General features: G+C 38.3%; 1 protein-coding gene across 1 annotated transcript in view; it reads right to left on the bottom strand.

The window, feature by feature from the left end:
• LOC150077353 (proton-coupled zinc antiporter SLC30A1-like) overlaps positions 1-16,688 on the bottom strand; it is a 169,359-nt gene that overhangs the window by 67,478 nt on the left and 85,193 nt on the right. Inside the window, exon 4 of the mRNA XM_090386856.1 lies at positions 10,082-10,223. Within this exon, the coding sequence (XP_090242982.1) occupies positions 10,082-10,223 (142 nt within the window). The remainder of the gene's footprint in view (positions 1-10,081; positions 10,224-16,688) is intronic.

Here is a 16,688-nt window from a genome sequence, read left to right as displayed (position 1 = left end):
GACATCTGTACCGCCCTCAACCTATGCTTATTAAGCAGCATCTTCACTTTTGAGGATTCACTCTACCAGCAGGTACATGGCATTGCTATGGGTGCCCCTGTCAGTTCCGTAGTAGCCAACATAGCCATGGAAGATCTGGAGGAGCAGATACACCAGAACCCACCTACACCTATTACAACATGGTGTAGATACGTTGACGATATTTTTACTGTAATACCACGTGGTTCTGAAACTGCACTGCTGGAATACCTCAACTCCCTATCTAATTTCATCAAGTTTACCATAGAATCAGAGGTGAACGGTACACTCCTGTTCCTGGACGTCCTAGTGCATCGCATAGGCCCACATCTAGAGACCTCAGTATACCGCAAGCCTATGTGGTGCGGTCAATTCACTAACTACAGATCTGGCCATGCACCAAGCCATCTCAATAGCACTGCCCGTACCCTATTCTCCAGGGCTTGGAGCCATTCCAGCACCGACACAATTAGGTGTAACGAGATCTCCCGTGTGAAAGCGGACCTAACCAAATGTGGTTATCCATCCCATGTACTAAGCAGATGCCTATTACAGGCAGAACTCACATCCAACCCAAGACCACCGAACCAAGTCGGTATATCGTCTGCCTACATTCCCTATTATCCAGGCGTGTCAGGATGGATCTCGAAGGTCCTTAGAAGTTACAACATCAAATGTGTGCAATTACCCTGCAGGAACCTACGTTCACTTGTCTCCAGCGTGAAGACCCCTGTCACACCCGTCTTACGCAGCAATGTGGTATATCGCATCACCTGCAGAGACTGTAACAGTTGCTACATAGGAGAAACATCAAGGCGTCTCCAGGATCGCCTCACAGAACACGACAGAGCAATCCGGCTTGCCGAAACTGACCAGTCCGCGGAACATTTTTGGGCCACCAACCATGATCTTGACCCCAAACGCAACTTTGAAATAGTAGACCACTCACGACACTTTCGCCACCGCCTATGGCTAGAGTCACTCAACATAGTAAACAATCCAAAGGCATTAAATCGCCAGAAAGGCATACGTCTACATCTCATCCTAGAGACAACCGTTTTATTGCTGGATGATCAGTGGTGTAGAAAGCAGCGCACGTCCGTGCAACAACAATGACGCATGATTAATGTGCCTCACTCAGCTCGTTGTATTTTGTATTTAATTTGTCAGTTGACAAAGCTACTGATTTTGTTAGTATATATTTGTATTAAACTGGATTATAACTAACTTAAGTATATTATAAAATAATCCTCACTATATTCATCATTGCTTCCTTTGCCCTTTATCCAATGACTTTGGGGGTTTGGTATTCATTATGTCTTCATTATATGGAACAGGCCTTATTGCAGATGATTATGGTAAAATATCTGATGTGCTTGATTTTTCTGGACATCTCTCATATTTTTGTCATTCAGAAATATCAATTGCCAATGTGGTTGTGCAGTTCTCATTACACCAGAACAACAGCACAAGGCAAATTTAAATTTTTATGAATAGTCACATCCTCAGATGAGTGGTATGTAATATAGCAATATGTGCAGTCCAAGTTTTGTCCTGATCATCAATCTTGCAAACCAAAGTACAAAGAATATGCACATTTTGCAATACTGTAGATTTACTTCCTCTGAAATTTCGTTGTAAACTATTCACATACATATAGCAGAAATAGTCAATGTGATTCAGACACATCCTTTGCTTCTACTTAAACATTAACAATACAATGCTAAGCAAAATACAGAAGAAACAAACAATATACAATAGATATGCAAATAAGAAGGATGCAGAGTTGGAATGAGTACAACAAGACTGGTGAGGGGAACAAGAAAGGGGTGCTCTTACCAAGAAAGGCTTAAGTTCTGTAAATTGCAGCATCTAGAGAGTAGGCACCTGCGAGGTTGTTGTTGTTGTTTGGTTTTTTTTTAAGGAGCATTAGCAACTAAGGCCATGTTGCTCCGGGTTATGTGGTGGTCATTCCCTGACCTTTCCGCATCCTCCGTATTTGGTGGTGATGGGCTCGAACCCCGGTTTAATCAAGAAGCGTGTGCTATGCACTGCTGCTCCTTCCCACCTGGCTACAGAGGCGCTCACCTGCGAGGTGATCTGACTGAGGTGTATAAAGCCTTGAATGGTTTCAGCATGCTCGATGCTGATGGGATTCTTTCTCTTGCTCAGAATAATCACCTGAGAGGGCATAAATTCAAATTGAGGAAAGACAGTTGTAGGATAGATGTGTGGAAGTTTGCCTTTAGCCAGCGGGTAGTTGATTGGTGGAACAGAATTCCATCTTTTGTTGTGGAAGTTGACAGCCTAAATAAATTTAAGGCTGAGCTGGACAGGTATGTGGAACAAACGGAGGGGTGAAATGGGAGCGGGTTTTTTTTTTTTTTTTTTTTTGGCTGATGCTGCATAAGCTTGCTTTCTTGCATCATATGCCAATGCTAATGCTAATAAACTGAACACACACTCTCACCACAACTGTCTTTCCATCACTGGAAAAGAGAGAGGTGGGAAGCAGACAGATAAGAATATGAAAACATTTGCCAACATCACTACCATCTACAGCCACATGTAAACATTATTATTTACAGGTAATACAACAGATCAGTATCATATCTACTTCCATAAACTGTTGCAAGATAAACATCTTGTAGTACAGGTGACCCCCCCGCTTAACGCTGATCATGCGTTCCGGAAAAACAGAGCACTAAGTGAATCCGCGCTAAGCGAGCGCCGAATTCCCAAGGTAATATATGTATTTGTGAGTTGCGGTCGGTGCCATAGGATATTTCCTAATCAACAATAAGCGGTAGTGAAAAGATACACAAATGTCGGTCAAAATATTTAATATTCAAATATTTGTACTTATAAAACATTCTACATTACCTATGTATATAATTATATGGTAACTACTTATGTATCAAAATTAAACTTAAAATTCCAATTAAAATCATGAATTTAATTGATCTAAATTGATTTAATTTAATTATGAAAAATGTGTCGATTTTGGGTTGAACTTGGGCCCTCTTCCAAATAAACTAAAAGGGGTATTAATTTTAAATCTCTCGCAGCGTTACCACCAACAATAAAGTCAATCGATCCTTCGCCGCTTTGAAACCTGGCATGTTTTATCTTCTTTCAATATGAAACTTCTTGTAGGCAATCGTTTCCCAAAAGTCCTGCTTCATCTATGTTAAAAACTTGTTGAGAAGTATAACACATAATACCCCTCTTCAATAATTTTAACAAGTTCTTTTTTGAAACTTTTGGCTCCTTGATCTGCAGTTGTGGCTTCTCCCTGGATTTTAAATCTATTCAACCAGCCCTTACTAGTTTTAAATGGTTCCACTTTTTTTTTTTTTTTTTTTTTTAGGTGAGTTTTCTTCAGATCATCATATAGGCTAATCTCTCTCTCTCTCTCTTTTATTATTTATAATATTTAACTTAACTGAATTCTGCATTGGATATTATCTTCAATAAAATTAGTTAAAGTCTTTCCATTTCAATCATAATAGCCGGCCTAGCCCTTGTTGCTTGCAGTGGAACAGCTATCTTTCCCACTGCTAAAATTAATTCTTTATTTTTTTTCCCAATTGTTCTTACAGTTAAACTTGCAAATCCTAAATTATGGCACACATCCGCTTGTCTTTGACTGGAATCGATTCGCTTCAAAACGTCTAATTTAATTTTCAAATTCAGTAGTATTTTTCTTACGTTTATAGTCTTCGTACTGCGCCCAGACGTTGCTTTTTTATTCTTATTGGCCATTATTAACTCTTTGAAAATGTAACTGCGTTGGTTGCATTAATTATGATACAATGTTCAAGTAAACTGTCCATTATGCACAATGTCTAATACTGTACTGAGTGATGACTAGACCTCGGATAAATGCATATAACGCAAATATTACAAGCAATATACTTGATCATTTTTTAAAATGTTGATCTCGAAACTACGTAACAAGTCACTGTACTGCAATTAAATTAGCGCTCGATAGAATTTCACTGAGCGTGGGAATATTTCTCAAGTTTGTGTGGGAAACGTTTTAACCGTATTTTTTATATTCATTTTCAAGCTATTGACTCCATCAAATGAAACGATTTCGTTAAATATGCCAAAAATGCAATCTGTAAAAGAGCGGTATAGTGATCTGTGACAGCATTATAGTCAGATAGTTATTATAATATAAGAACAGCGTTATAGCGAATCAGCGTAAAGCGAACCGCATTATAACGGGGGCCTGCTGTATATAGAAAACCTGTATATGTAGAAATTGTGATGTGATGTGAAATTTTAAGCATTATTTTTTAAATCTATGCATGCATTAAAATTGACTGCAAACAGCTAACATATTATTGAGTGTAAAAATAATGTTGGCCAGTGTAATTATTATTTAGCTGTAGTTTTCCTATATTTATTCTCTGCAATACACACTGTCTCCTTACTTAATATAATATCATATCAAACTGGCTCTTCTCTGCCATTCAACCTTCTAACACTTATCCATGAAGGAGTGTCAGAATACTCTTCATCATTATAGTGTAGAACAGTGGTTTTCAACCAGGGTGCTGCAACAACATTCTTGGGGTGCTATGTAATTTTGGCTTAAGTTACTTAAAGTTATTTTTATGAAATTTATACATTTATTTCATTATAAAAAGGTCTACGGTATCCATTGTACCGCATATTTTTAATTTGTGGTGATCTATAATTGATCTTTATTTAGTACCTATATATAAAGAATAAAAATTATTATATAGGTATATATTAAAAGGTCGAAAACCACTGTGTTAAGTATTTCTTTTGGCCTAGGGGCTGTCATGAAAAAATTACTGGGATACTAAGGAATGCCGTGAACCAAGAAAGTTAGGGAACCTCTGGTGTAGAGTGTAAATAGTTATTAGCATTAGCATTAGTAGAGGCATATGATGCAAGAAAGCAAGCTTATTCAGCATCAGCCAAAAAAAAAAAACAAAAAAACACACCACTCCCATTTCACCCCTCCGTTCGTTCGAAATACCTGTCCAGTTGAGTCTTAAATTTGTTTAGGCTATCAACTTCAACAACAAATGATGGAAGTCTGTTCCACCAACCAACCACCCGCTGGCCAAAGGCAAATTTCCGCACATCTACCAACATCCGTCCTTCCTCAATTTGAATTTATGCCCTCTGAGGTGATTATTCTGAGCAAGAGGAAGAATCCCATTGGCATTGAGCATGCTCAAACCATTCAAAGCCTTATACACCTCTATCAGATCACCTTGCCGGTGCCTAGTCTCCAGACTCTGTAATTTGCAAAACGTACGCCTTTCTTCGTAAGAGCAACCCTTTGTTCCATTCACTAATCTTGTTGCCCTTCTCTGTACCCGTTCCAGCAGCTCTATATCCTTCTTGAAATGAGGCTTCCAGACCTGTATACAGTACTCAAGATGTGGCCTAACCATTGCCTTATACAAGGGAATAATCACCTCCTTATCCCTGCTAGAAAAATTCCTGTATATCATTGACAAGACACCGTGAGCTACTCTTGCAGCTCGTCTGCACTGCTCAGAGAACTTCATATCTGCCTGCACAATTACCCCCAGGTCCTTTCCATTCTCCACCACTGTCAGTGTAGTACCGCAGAGTTGATACGTTGCTCTGGGGTTACTGTTTCCCATATGTAGTACTTTACATTTGTCAATGTTAAACTTCATTTGCCACCTCTCAGCCCATCTGTTCAACCTTTCCAGATCCTGTTGCAGCAGCATAGCGTCAGTAGTGTCCTTAACAACCCTGCCTACCTTTGTATCATCTGCAAACTTGGACATTAAACTTGATATACCATCATCAATATCATTCATAAACACCGAAAACAACAACGGACCCAACACCGAACCCTGAGGAACTCCACTAATAACATTAGTCCACGTTGAGCAGTGTCCATTGATTACCACTCTGTCTTCTGCCACTCAACCATCCCCTTATCCATAGCAGCAATTTGCCTCCAATGCCACACTGCTCCAATTTGTGCAGCAGTCTTCCATGTGCAACAGTATCAAAAGCCTTTCTAAGATCCAAATATATAATATCAAAGTTATTCCCTGCATCCAGTTCTTTTGTGACTACATCATAGTATCCAATCAAATTGGTCAGGCAAGACCTGCCCTTAACAAAACCATGCTGCGTCTGAGCTATAACTGAATTCTTGTCTAGATGATCCTGCAGTGCTTCTTTAACCAGTGCCCCCATTAATTTTCCTGGAACAGAAGTTAAACTAACAGGTCTATACTTGTGTAAGCCTTTGATCCTCCTTTGTGAATTGGGGTTACATTTGCACATCTCCAGTCTATGGGTATCTCCCCTGAGTACAAGGAAGCTCTCATAATTATGGCTAAGGGTTTGCTTACTTCCTTTGCTGCCTCCTTTAATATAACTGGATAGATCCCATCCACCCCAGGTTCCTTTTTTATGTTTATCCTCAACAATCTCTCCTCCACTTTCCTCTCAGTTATTACAAAATCATCTAGCTCACTGCCAATGTCTACTTTACCTACGTCATTCTCCTTCCTGAATAACTCCTCATGCATGAATGTAGATGCAAAATACTCGTTTAGATTGTTAGCCACCTGAGCAGGATTCTCAACTGTTGAACCATCAATATCCAGTGGACCAATCTGATTCATCCCTTTCCTTCTTGAGTTTAAATAGGTAAAGAACTCTTTTCTGTTTTTCTTTGCATCCTTTGCCAAAGATTTTTCGTAGTCTGCCTTTGCCTGCCTAATCTCCTTTGTGACTTGGTTACAGACCAACTTATATCTATCATAGGCTTCCATGTCGCCCATTAATTTGTATGTATTCCATGCATTTTTCTTCTCTGCCACATGTCTCATTAGTTCATCTGACAACCATTTAGGCCTAAACCTTGAACAATATTTCTTAGTTGGTATGTAAAGCCTGGTAGCTTCCAAGATTAGTTCCTTGAATGCTTCCCATTTTGAGTTTGCTGTTGGTAACATCATCAGTTGGTCCCACTGTATAGAATTTAAATACTGTCTCAGACCATCATAGTCGCCTTTACGAAAACAAAAACCCTTCCCTTTACCTCTGATGGTAGTTACCTCCTTGAGCAAATCCCACTTCAACACACTGTGATCACTGCCACCTAGTGGTTCATTTATCTGCAGATTCTTAATGCATGAAGAATCACTACTGATAATCAGATCAAGAGTATTGCTCCCTCTTGTTGCCTCACGAACATGCTGATGTAGAAAACAATCATCCAAGAAATCCACAAAAGCCTGGCTAGTGTGGGAGTGACCAACCCACAAATTCCAGTCAATATCTGTAAAATTAAAATCCCCCATTATAAGACTCTCTGATTTACTGGCCCACTCCATTTCCCTGTACAATATCTTATTATACTCATCCAAGTCATTAGGCCTATAGCACACTCCTACTCTCAATTTTGATTTCCCTATGCTTATGTCACAGCAAACTGACTCGACACTGCCCTGTCCATCGATGTCGACTGGCTTCACTTCCTTGGATTTTATGTGTTTCTTAACTAACAGCATAACCCCTCCTCCCCTGTCTATCCTTTCTATACACATTGTATTCCCCAAATTCCAGTTCCGCATTCCTTATATCTGTGTGACACCACGTCTCTGATATCCCAACAATATCTGCCTTTGATATTTTGATGAATTTGAGCAATACCTCAAATTCATCAAATTTATTTACCAAACTCCTAGCATTGGTGTACACGCAAGTATGCATGCACCTGTTTCTATTCTTAGCTACCCTAACACAACCCATGTGTTTACTTGTACCGCAATGACTACAAGCAGTCTCTGAAATATCCTGCATCTTGTTTTTCAGGCTTCTGCTCATTTCATTCAATAGAAGCAGTGCAAGAATCACTTCCACCTCTGCCAGTGGCTACTGTTAATCTATTAGTCCTTGTATCCACCCCAACTAACAGTTTTCCGACCCACCTAACACTGCCTCGACAGCATCAGCAAAAATTCTTGCACCCTTTCTATTTAAGTGTATCCCATCCCTGTAGAAGCAGTCTCTCCTGTTAACAAGTACAGACCAGGCTGAAAAAAATTCTACCCCTTGAGCCTTGCACAATCCCTCCAGGGCCGAATTGATCGACAAGGCTCTCATCATATACTCCCTGTCCACCCTGTCCTATCATGTTTGGGCAGTATTGCAGACACTTTCAAATTCAACCCTAATTCAAGGCTTTTTTTCAACAGTGACCTGTACTTGCTAAGTAATTCCGCCAGTCTCCTACTCTTAATATCATTAGTGCCAACGTGTACAACTATATCACCTTTTGTGCCCTTAAAAGATGATATCCGCTCTACAATGTCATCAACCTTTGCCCCTGGCAGACATACCCTGGTCCTATTCCACCTATCCTTTTTACAAAGCATGTTCCCCATTTCCCTGACAATAGAGTCACCAACAACTACTAGTTCCTGTGGGACCAGCGCATTCTGCCTAGGGGGCTGCCTCTATGTTGAATGATGACCAAGTGCAAGCTCTGGCGTTGTTGTGGGCAGCTGAGAGCTTGATGGGCCCCTCAATTTATTTCCTTCGAGGGCATCCACCCTGTCCTTCAAGCTCTCATAAAGGCCCATAACAACGCTGAGTTTTCGCCTGATTTCCTTGCACTCCTTACATCGTGCACACACACACAAAGACATCCCCCTTGGCAGTATCATGTCCCGTACCCGACTGCTCCGCAAACATCAAGCAAACAGTGCATTTTAAAAGACTGTGATTCAGAGGGCAACTGCCCCCCCCCCCTCAGTTCTCCCCTGAGCCACAGCACTCCCATTAGCTTGAGCCTTTTGCTTTGCTGCTCTGGTCTGAGTCATGATTCCGATTTAATTCAATAAAATTTCAATTTCAAAACAAAATTACATCCTTAAGTTATATCCCAAACAGTTATAACGCTATATTTATTTTTTCGGTATCGAGTGTTTTCTACGAGTTCCCTTTATACAACTTCCGTATCACGTGTACCACTATAGTTATGTATTAATTATTTGTTACGGTTAAGTCGTTATATATATATATATATAGAGTTAAAAGTACAATTTAATTGACAATAAAGTTTATCAAGATTTACTGATTAATTGACAATATTATATTATGCACTATGCTACACTAAGCTTATGCTATCATGTAAAAATGGCGGGAATTCACGAATGGTACTTCTACGGACTCGTAAGTATTGATTAGCTTCCAAATCTCGCTATCTCAATTTAGAATAAACTAAGGATCCTGACTAGGTCTATAATCTACTTATGTTTATTTACCCTGCACAGAGAGTTCTTGTCGTAGCTATGAATTCTCAGTGTTTGAGTTTCACTTCAACTTTGTTACATATTTAATCTAATCTATTAGCATATTCTGAAATATTAATATACCCTTCTAAAATGTAATGTTAAACAAATATTATTTATTTTAATTTATCTGGATTGGAATGGCCATATAATATTCAAAAATTTAAATAAGTGAATTCAGAAGGTTCAACTTTTGGTCTATTTCATCCATTCTTAGTTTTATCCAACATTTATCCCATTGAAAATAACTTCTCCTTGGACTTTTATTGGAAATATAAGTCCAAGAAGATGCAACCACTGTTTAAACATGAATGAATAAAAATAATAACTATTCAAGTTTCCTGCAGTTGGCTTTTGATATAGATATTTTGTTTAACCTATATCTAGTTAACTGTCTTATTCTATATCTTACTTTTATATAATGAAATCTTCACAATCATTTGGACTAAAATTATTTCAATTTTCATTTGTTTTAAATGGGGTGGAGGAAAACAAATTATTTAGAGCAGTACATAAACTATAGTATGTTTTCAGTCACGAAACTTACTCTTCTTGACATGCATTTCAAAAGCTGAACATTACACAAATAAATTACATAAAAAGATGAAACTAGAGGCAGGGTGATTAAAATTTAACTGATTTAAATTTTCAATTAATCAAATTTAGACCTCTGGTAATATAATGAATACATAAAATAAAAACTATAAATCTTCAAGGGAACTCACCTAAGTGCAGGATCAACATAGAAGCGATACTTCCATTTAGTTAGCCAAATAATCAGAGCACTAATAATAACAATAACTGATCCTAAGGCATCTGCTAGTACATGAAGAAATACTCCACGCATATTTAGCTGACTACTAGTAACTTAAAGAAAAAAAAAAAAAAAAAAATCCGGTTAGAAATAGAGTTAATTATGTTCAAAATTTCTTCTTATTATTATTATAATAATCAGAAATGATTATAAATTAATGAGAACAGATATGGTGTTGGAAACATTCGTGATCGTATTATAACATATTCATGAGCCATATAAAATTTTAAAAAAGCCACGTGTACTCTGTACGCACGAAAGATGTTTTATGTGAAAACGTCTTTGAAGAAAATCAGAACCATTATAAAATCGAACAGCTAGAACTGAAGTCATGAATGATGTAACATTTTATGTTCATGCCCACTACTTACTCTATATACTATAATCACCCAGTTGATTTTAGCCATTTGTTGAATAGTATAATTGCAACAATACAAGTATTTGTATTGTTGCAATCCACATTTGTTACATTCCATTGTTAGGTGCCGCTATAGATGTTTTCACATCAATAATTTTCTGAGCAGTGAAAGGGACTGAATGCAACACTGCTATAGCCGCTGTGTCCAATGATGCCGCAGTCAAATGCAGAGTGTTGTTGAGAGTACCAAGCAAGCCAACCTAACAAAATAAAGATGGATGTAGCAATGAGTGTTTTAGAATGACAAAGGCTATAGAGATTGTGTAAAAGACATACAGAAAATCAAGCATAGGATTTAACAGTGCCACTCCATCTAACAATAATGTACTCGAAGTGACTATTAATTATGTACAATGAAATATTCTCCAAATGCGGAGCAGTTGAGTTTAAAACCGAAGAAATAATTCTCGAACTGCAACATCAGAAGTGTCAATATTTACAATTCTTACTACAAATGCTATCTGTTCAGGGTGACTGGCATCTAGCGTGCAGTCGAGCATTACCTAAAAATATTTTGCTTTCTTTACAAATTCCTTGATTTTTGATTTTACGCCACTTGCTAAAACAGATATGATTTCATTTTGAAAAGCATGGCCTAAGTAATGAGGTATATATGACTTTTAGCAGGTTGAGATTTAGCAGGTTTATCACATGACATGCTGTGAGATAATGGGATCAAATTTTGCCAACGTTTATGTAGTCTTTAAAAAAATTCCATTATTTGTTTCATAAAATTTACCATTTTTACCTATGAAAGATAAACACTGTCCTGCTAAAAACTGTACAATTGCAATGATTCTTTCAATAATGGATCACCATCGTTTTTTCTCAGATTCAATGTTGTTCTTTGTCAATTGTACAATTGTTGTCAATGCATGTTTTCAATTCACACCACTTTTTACAATTTTGCATATGTTCTACGCTCGTTTCGTGCCTTGATAAATGAGTGGCTAAATGTGTCGCCAATCTGAAAACTCCTGACTATCTGTTACTTTGTTTTGCTTTAAAACAAACAACCTGCAACAAAAGCAAAACACACTACATGTATTCGATTTTGTAGAATAGATTAACCAATTTCTTTGAAAATTTTCACCATTAGGTAAAAATCTCATTTATTATGACGTAGAAAGTGATCTTCCATTGTAATCTTTAGGAAATTTCATATTTTGAGGCATTACAGGTCCCTTCCGAATTATGAGTTCTAATAACCGATTATTAATAATTGGTGGCCAGCTAAAAGGATCCCCTATATCATATTCGGCCATCAACTCAACACTATTATTTTCTAATTATCCTCACCACAGCTTGATTCAGGCACTGATATTTCTTGGCACAATTTCAAACGAACTTCAAACTTGTCATTTGATTTTTCACCTTCCATTAGCATTAGTAGAGGCATTTGATGCAAGCTCATGCAGCATCAGCCAAAAAAATAAAATAAATAAATAAATTTAGGCTGTCAACTTCGGCGACAAGGGATGGAAGTCTGTTCCACCAACCAACCACCCGCTGGCTAAAGGAAAATTTCCGCACGTCTATCCTACATCTGTCTTTCCTCAATTTGAATTTATGCCCTCTCAGGTGATTATTCTGAGCAAGAGGAAGAATCCCATCAGCATTGAGCATGCTCAAACCATTCAAGGCTTTATACACCTCTATCAGATGACCTCACTGGTGCCTAGTCTCCAGACTGTAATTTGCAAAACTTAAGCCTTTCTTCATAAAAGCACCTGTTTGTTCCATTCACTAATCTTGTTGCCCTTCTTTGTACTCGTTCCAGCAGCTTACATCCTACTTGAAATGAGGCCTCCAGGCCTGTATACAGTACTCTAGGTGTGGCCTGACCATTGCCTTATACAAGGGAATAATCACCTCCTTATCCCTGCTAGAAAAATTCCTCTTTATCATTGACAATACACCATGAGCTACTCTTGCAGCCCATCTGCACTGCTCAGAGAACTTCATATCTGCCTGCACAACCACCCCCAGGTCCCTTTTTTTCTCTACCACTGTCAGTGTAGTACCACAGAGTTCATACGTTGCTCTGGGGTTGCTGATTCCCATATGTAGTACTTTACATTTGTCAATGTTAAACTTCATTTGCCACCTCTCAGCCCATCTGCTCAACTTTTCAAGATCCTGTTGCAGAAGCATAGTGTCAGTAGTGTCCTTGACAACCCTGCCAACCTTCGTATAGTCTGCAAACTTGGACATTAAGCTTGATATACCATCATCAATATAAATACAGAAAATAATAATGGACCCAATACTGAACCCTGAGGGGCTCCACTAATAACATTAGTCCACGATGAGCAGTGTCCATTGATTACCACTCTATGTCTTCTCCCCCTCAACCACCCCTTTATCCATAGCAGCAATTTGCCTCCAATGCCACACGGCTCCAATTTGTGCAGCAGTCTTCGATGTGCAACAGTATCAAAAGCCTTTCTAAGATCCAAGTATATAGTATCAAAGTTATTCCCTGCATTCAGTTCTTTTGTGACTGCATCATAGTATCCAATTAAATTGGTCAGGCAAGACTTCCTCTTAACAAAACCATGCTGTGTCTGAGCTATAACTGAAGTCTTGTCTAGATGATCCTGCAGGGCTTCTTTAACCAGTGCCTCCATTAATTTTCCGGGAACAGAAGTTAAACTCACAGGTCTATAATTACTTGTGTCAGCCTTTGATCCTCCTTTGTGAATTGGGGTCACATTTGCACATCTCCAGTCCATGGGTACCTCCCCTGAATCCAAGGAAGCTCTCATAATTATGGTTAAGGGTTTGCTTACTTCCTTTGCTGCCTCCTTTAATAAAACTGGATAGATCCCATCCTCCCCAGTGCCTTTCTTGTGTTTATCTTCAACAATTTCTCCTCCACTTTACTCTCAGTTATTACAAGATTCTCTAGCTTACTACCAGACATACCTCTGGCATTCCCCTCACTGAATAACTCCTCATGTGTGAATGTCGATGCAAAATATTCATTTAGTTTGTTAGCTACCTGAGCAGGATCATCAACAGTTGACCCATCGATATCAAGTGGACCAATCTGATTCATCCCCTTCCTTCCTTCTGGAGTTTACATAAGTAAAGAACTCTTTACTGTTTTTCTTTGCATCCCTTTCCAAAGATTTCTCGTAATCTGCCTTCGCCTGCCTAACCTCCTTTGTAACTTGGTTACAGATCAATTTGTATCTATCATAGGCTTCTGTGTCACGTGTGTTAATTTGTATGTATCCCATGCATTTTTCTTCTCTGCCATATGTCTCATTAGTTCATCTGACATCCATTTAGGCCTAAACCTTGAACAATATTTCTTAGTTGGTATGTAAAGCCTAGTAGCTTCCAAGATAAGTTCTTTGAATGCTTCCCATTTTGAATTTGCTGTTGTTAACATCATCAGTCCCACTGCATAGAATTTAAATACTGTCTCAGTCCATCGTAGTCGCCTTTACGAAAGCAATAACCCTTCCCTTTACTCCTAATGGTAGTTACCTCTTTGAGTAAATCCCACTTCAGCACACTGTGATCACTGCCACCTAGTGGCTCATTTATCTGCAGATTCTTCATGCATGAAGAATCACTACTGATAATCAAATCAAGTAATCAAATGTAAATGCAAAATACTCATTTAGTTTGTTAGCCACCTGAGCAGGATCATCAACAGTTGAACCATCAATATCCAGTGGACCAATCTGATTCATCTCTTTCCTTCTAGAGTTTACATAGGTATAGAACTGTTTGCTGTTTTTCTTTGCATCCTTTGCCAAAGATTTCTCATAATCTGCCTTTGCCTGCTTAATCTCCTTTGTGACTTAGTTACAGATCACCCATTAATTTACATGTCTCATTAGTTCATCTGACATCCATTTAGGCCTAAACTTTGAGCAATATTTCTTAGTTGGTATGTAAAGTATAGTAGCTTCCAAAGTAAATTGCTTGAATGCTTCTCATTTTGAATTTGCTGTTGGTAACATCATCAGTAGGTCCCAACGAATTTAAATACTGTCTCAGACCACCATAGTCGCCTTTACGAAAACAAAAACCCTTCCCTTTAACGATGATAGTTACCTCTTCGAGCAAATCCCACTTCAGCACACTGTGATCACTGCCACCTAGTGGTTCCTTTATCTGCAGATTCTTGATGCATGAGGAATTACTACTGATAATCAGATGAAGGGTATTACTCCCTCTAGTTGCCTCCCAAACATGCTGATATAGAAAACAATCATCCAATAAATCCACAAAAGCCTTGCCAGTGTGTGAGTGACCAATCCACAAATTCCAGTCAATATCTGGGAAATTAAAATTTGCCCCATTATAAGACTCTCTGATTTAGTGGCCCACTCTATTTTCCTGTACAGTTCTTTATTATACTCATCGGAGTCATTAGGCATTATAACACACTCCTACTCGCAATTTTTATCTCCCAATGCTTATGTCACACCAAACTGACTCGACACTGCACTGTCCAGCAATGTCAACTGGCTTCACTTCCTTGGATTTTATGTGTTTCTTAACTAATAGCCTAACCCCCTCTTCCCTTCCTATCCTGTCTGTCCTTCCTGTACACGTTGTACTCCTCAAATTCCAGTTCTGCATACCTTATATCTGTGTGACACCACGTCTCTGATATCCCAACAATATCTGCATTTGATGTTTTGAGCAATACCCCAAATTCATCAAATTTATTTACCAAACTCCTAGCATTGGTGTATATTTGCATATAACTCTTAGCTACCCTAACACAATCCATGTGTTTACTTGTACTGCAATGACTCCCAGCAGTCTCTGAAATACCCTGCATCTTGTTTTCCAGGCTGCTGCTCATTCCAATTGAAGCAGTGCAAGAATCACTTTCACCTCTGGCAGTGTCTACTGTTAATCTATTAATCCTTGTATCCCTCCCCAAGCTAGCAGTTTTCTGACCCACCTAACACTGCGTCGATAGCATCAGCAATTATTCTTGCAATATTTAAGTAATTCCCATCTTTAAATAATTCCCATTCCTTCTGGTTGCGTCTCAAACATGCAGCTGTAGAAAGCAATCATCCAATAAATCCAAAAAAGTCTTGCCAGTGTGCGAAATACCAACCAACAAGTTCCAGTCAATATCTGAAAAGTTAAAATCCCCATTATAAGACATTCTGATTTACTGGCCCACACTATTTGTCTGCACAATTGCTCATTATGGATATCTAAAAAAAATTTTGTTTAATTAATAAGAAATATTAAGTTTAGTAGTATTTACAAAGAACTGTAGCCTATACACTGGAATATGCCAGCGAACATTATTGGATAGTATTCGAATAACATAACATTCAGATCTCCTAGCAAGGTTAATAGCACTACATAGAATCAAGCATTGAAACTGACAATTTAAGGACTTACTTTGCTTCCAAAACTTATTTCTTGGAACGTCACTCATAGCATGTGTATACAGTATACTATGCATACAAACTTATTAATACTGTATTTATTTATTTTATTTGCAAGAATGACTCACCGTTTAGCAGCAGACGAGGACACGAACATACACTTATAACATGGCAACAGTTACAAGCACGAACGACTGATTAGATCATGACCACTTCTCTCTTATGCATTCCTGTCCCGGTTCCCGGAAATGTTAACCTTAACCTTCGACTCAGTGAGTCAGCGTTTCCTGCACTTGCTTTTGACGACGTCAGTGGATTCTTTCGAGATGTTAAGTTTCGATTGTTAAGCTTTAATTCTTGCAGGAGAATTATAATACTTTTCTCCTGTTTTCTTGAGAAATGCCGGGAAGGAATTCCCGTATGGAAACACCCATACAGAGCATATCTTTGAAAGTAACTGTAACTGCTATGAGGTATACAGACAAAATCCTTGAACCCTATATAACACTTTAGGGATGGAGCAGTCTACCAATTCTTTTTCAACTAGGAGAATTAACTTTTCAACTAGTTAAAATTTTCTTTTGGTGTGGGGGTATTTCCTAAATGGAGCAGTCCTAGTGGTCCCCCTGACCTAAATCAAACTGAGGATAGATAGATAGGCAACTACACAACACGGTACATTATATATAACACAGTTTTGCTCTAACACGGTTTGAGAA

Source organism: Mastigoproctus giganteus, chromosome 12, assembly GCF_048544385.1.
Source record: "Mastigoproctus giganteus isolate SK-2022 chromosome 12, ASM4854438v1, whole genome shotgun sequence".
Lineage (NCBI taxonomy): Eukaryota > Metazoa > Arthropoda > Arachnida > Uropygi > Thelyphonidae > Mastigoproctus > Mastigoproctus giganteus.
The sequence above is the reverse complement of the archived record's forward strand: the minus strand, read 5'-3'. Positions and strand labels throughout refer to the sequence as shown.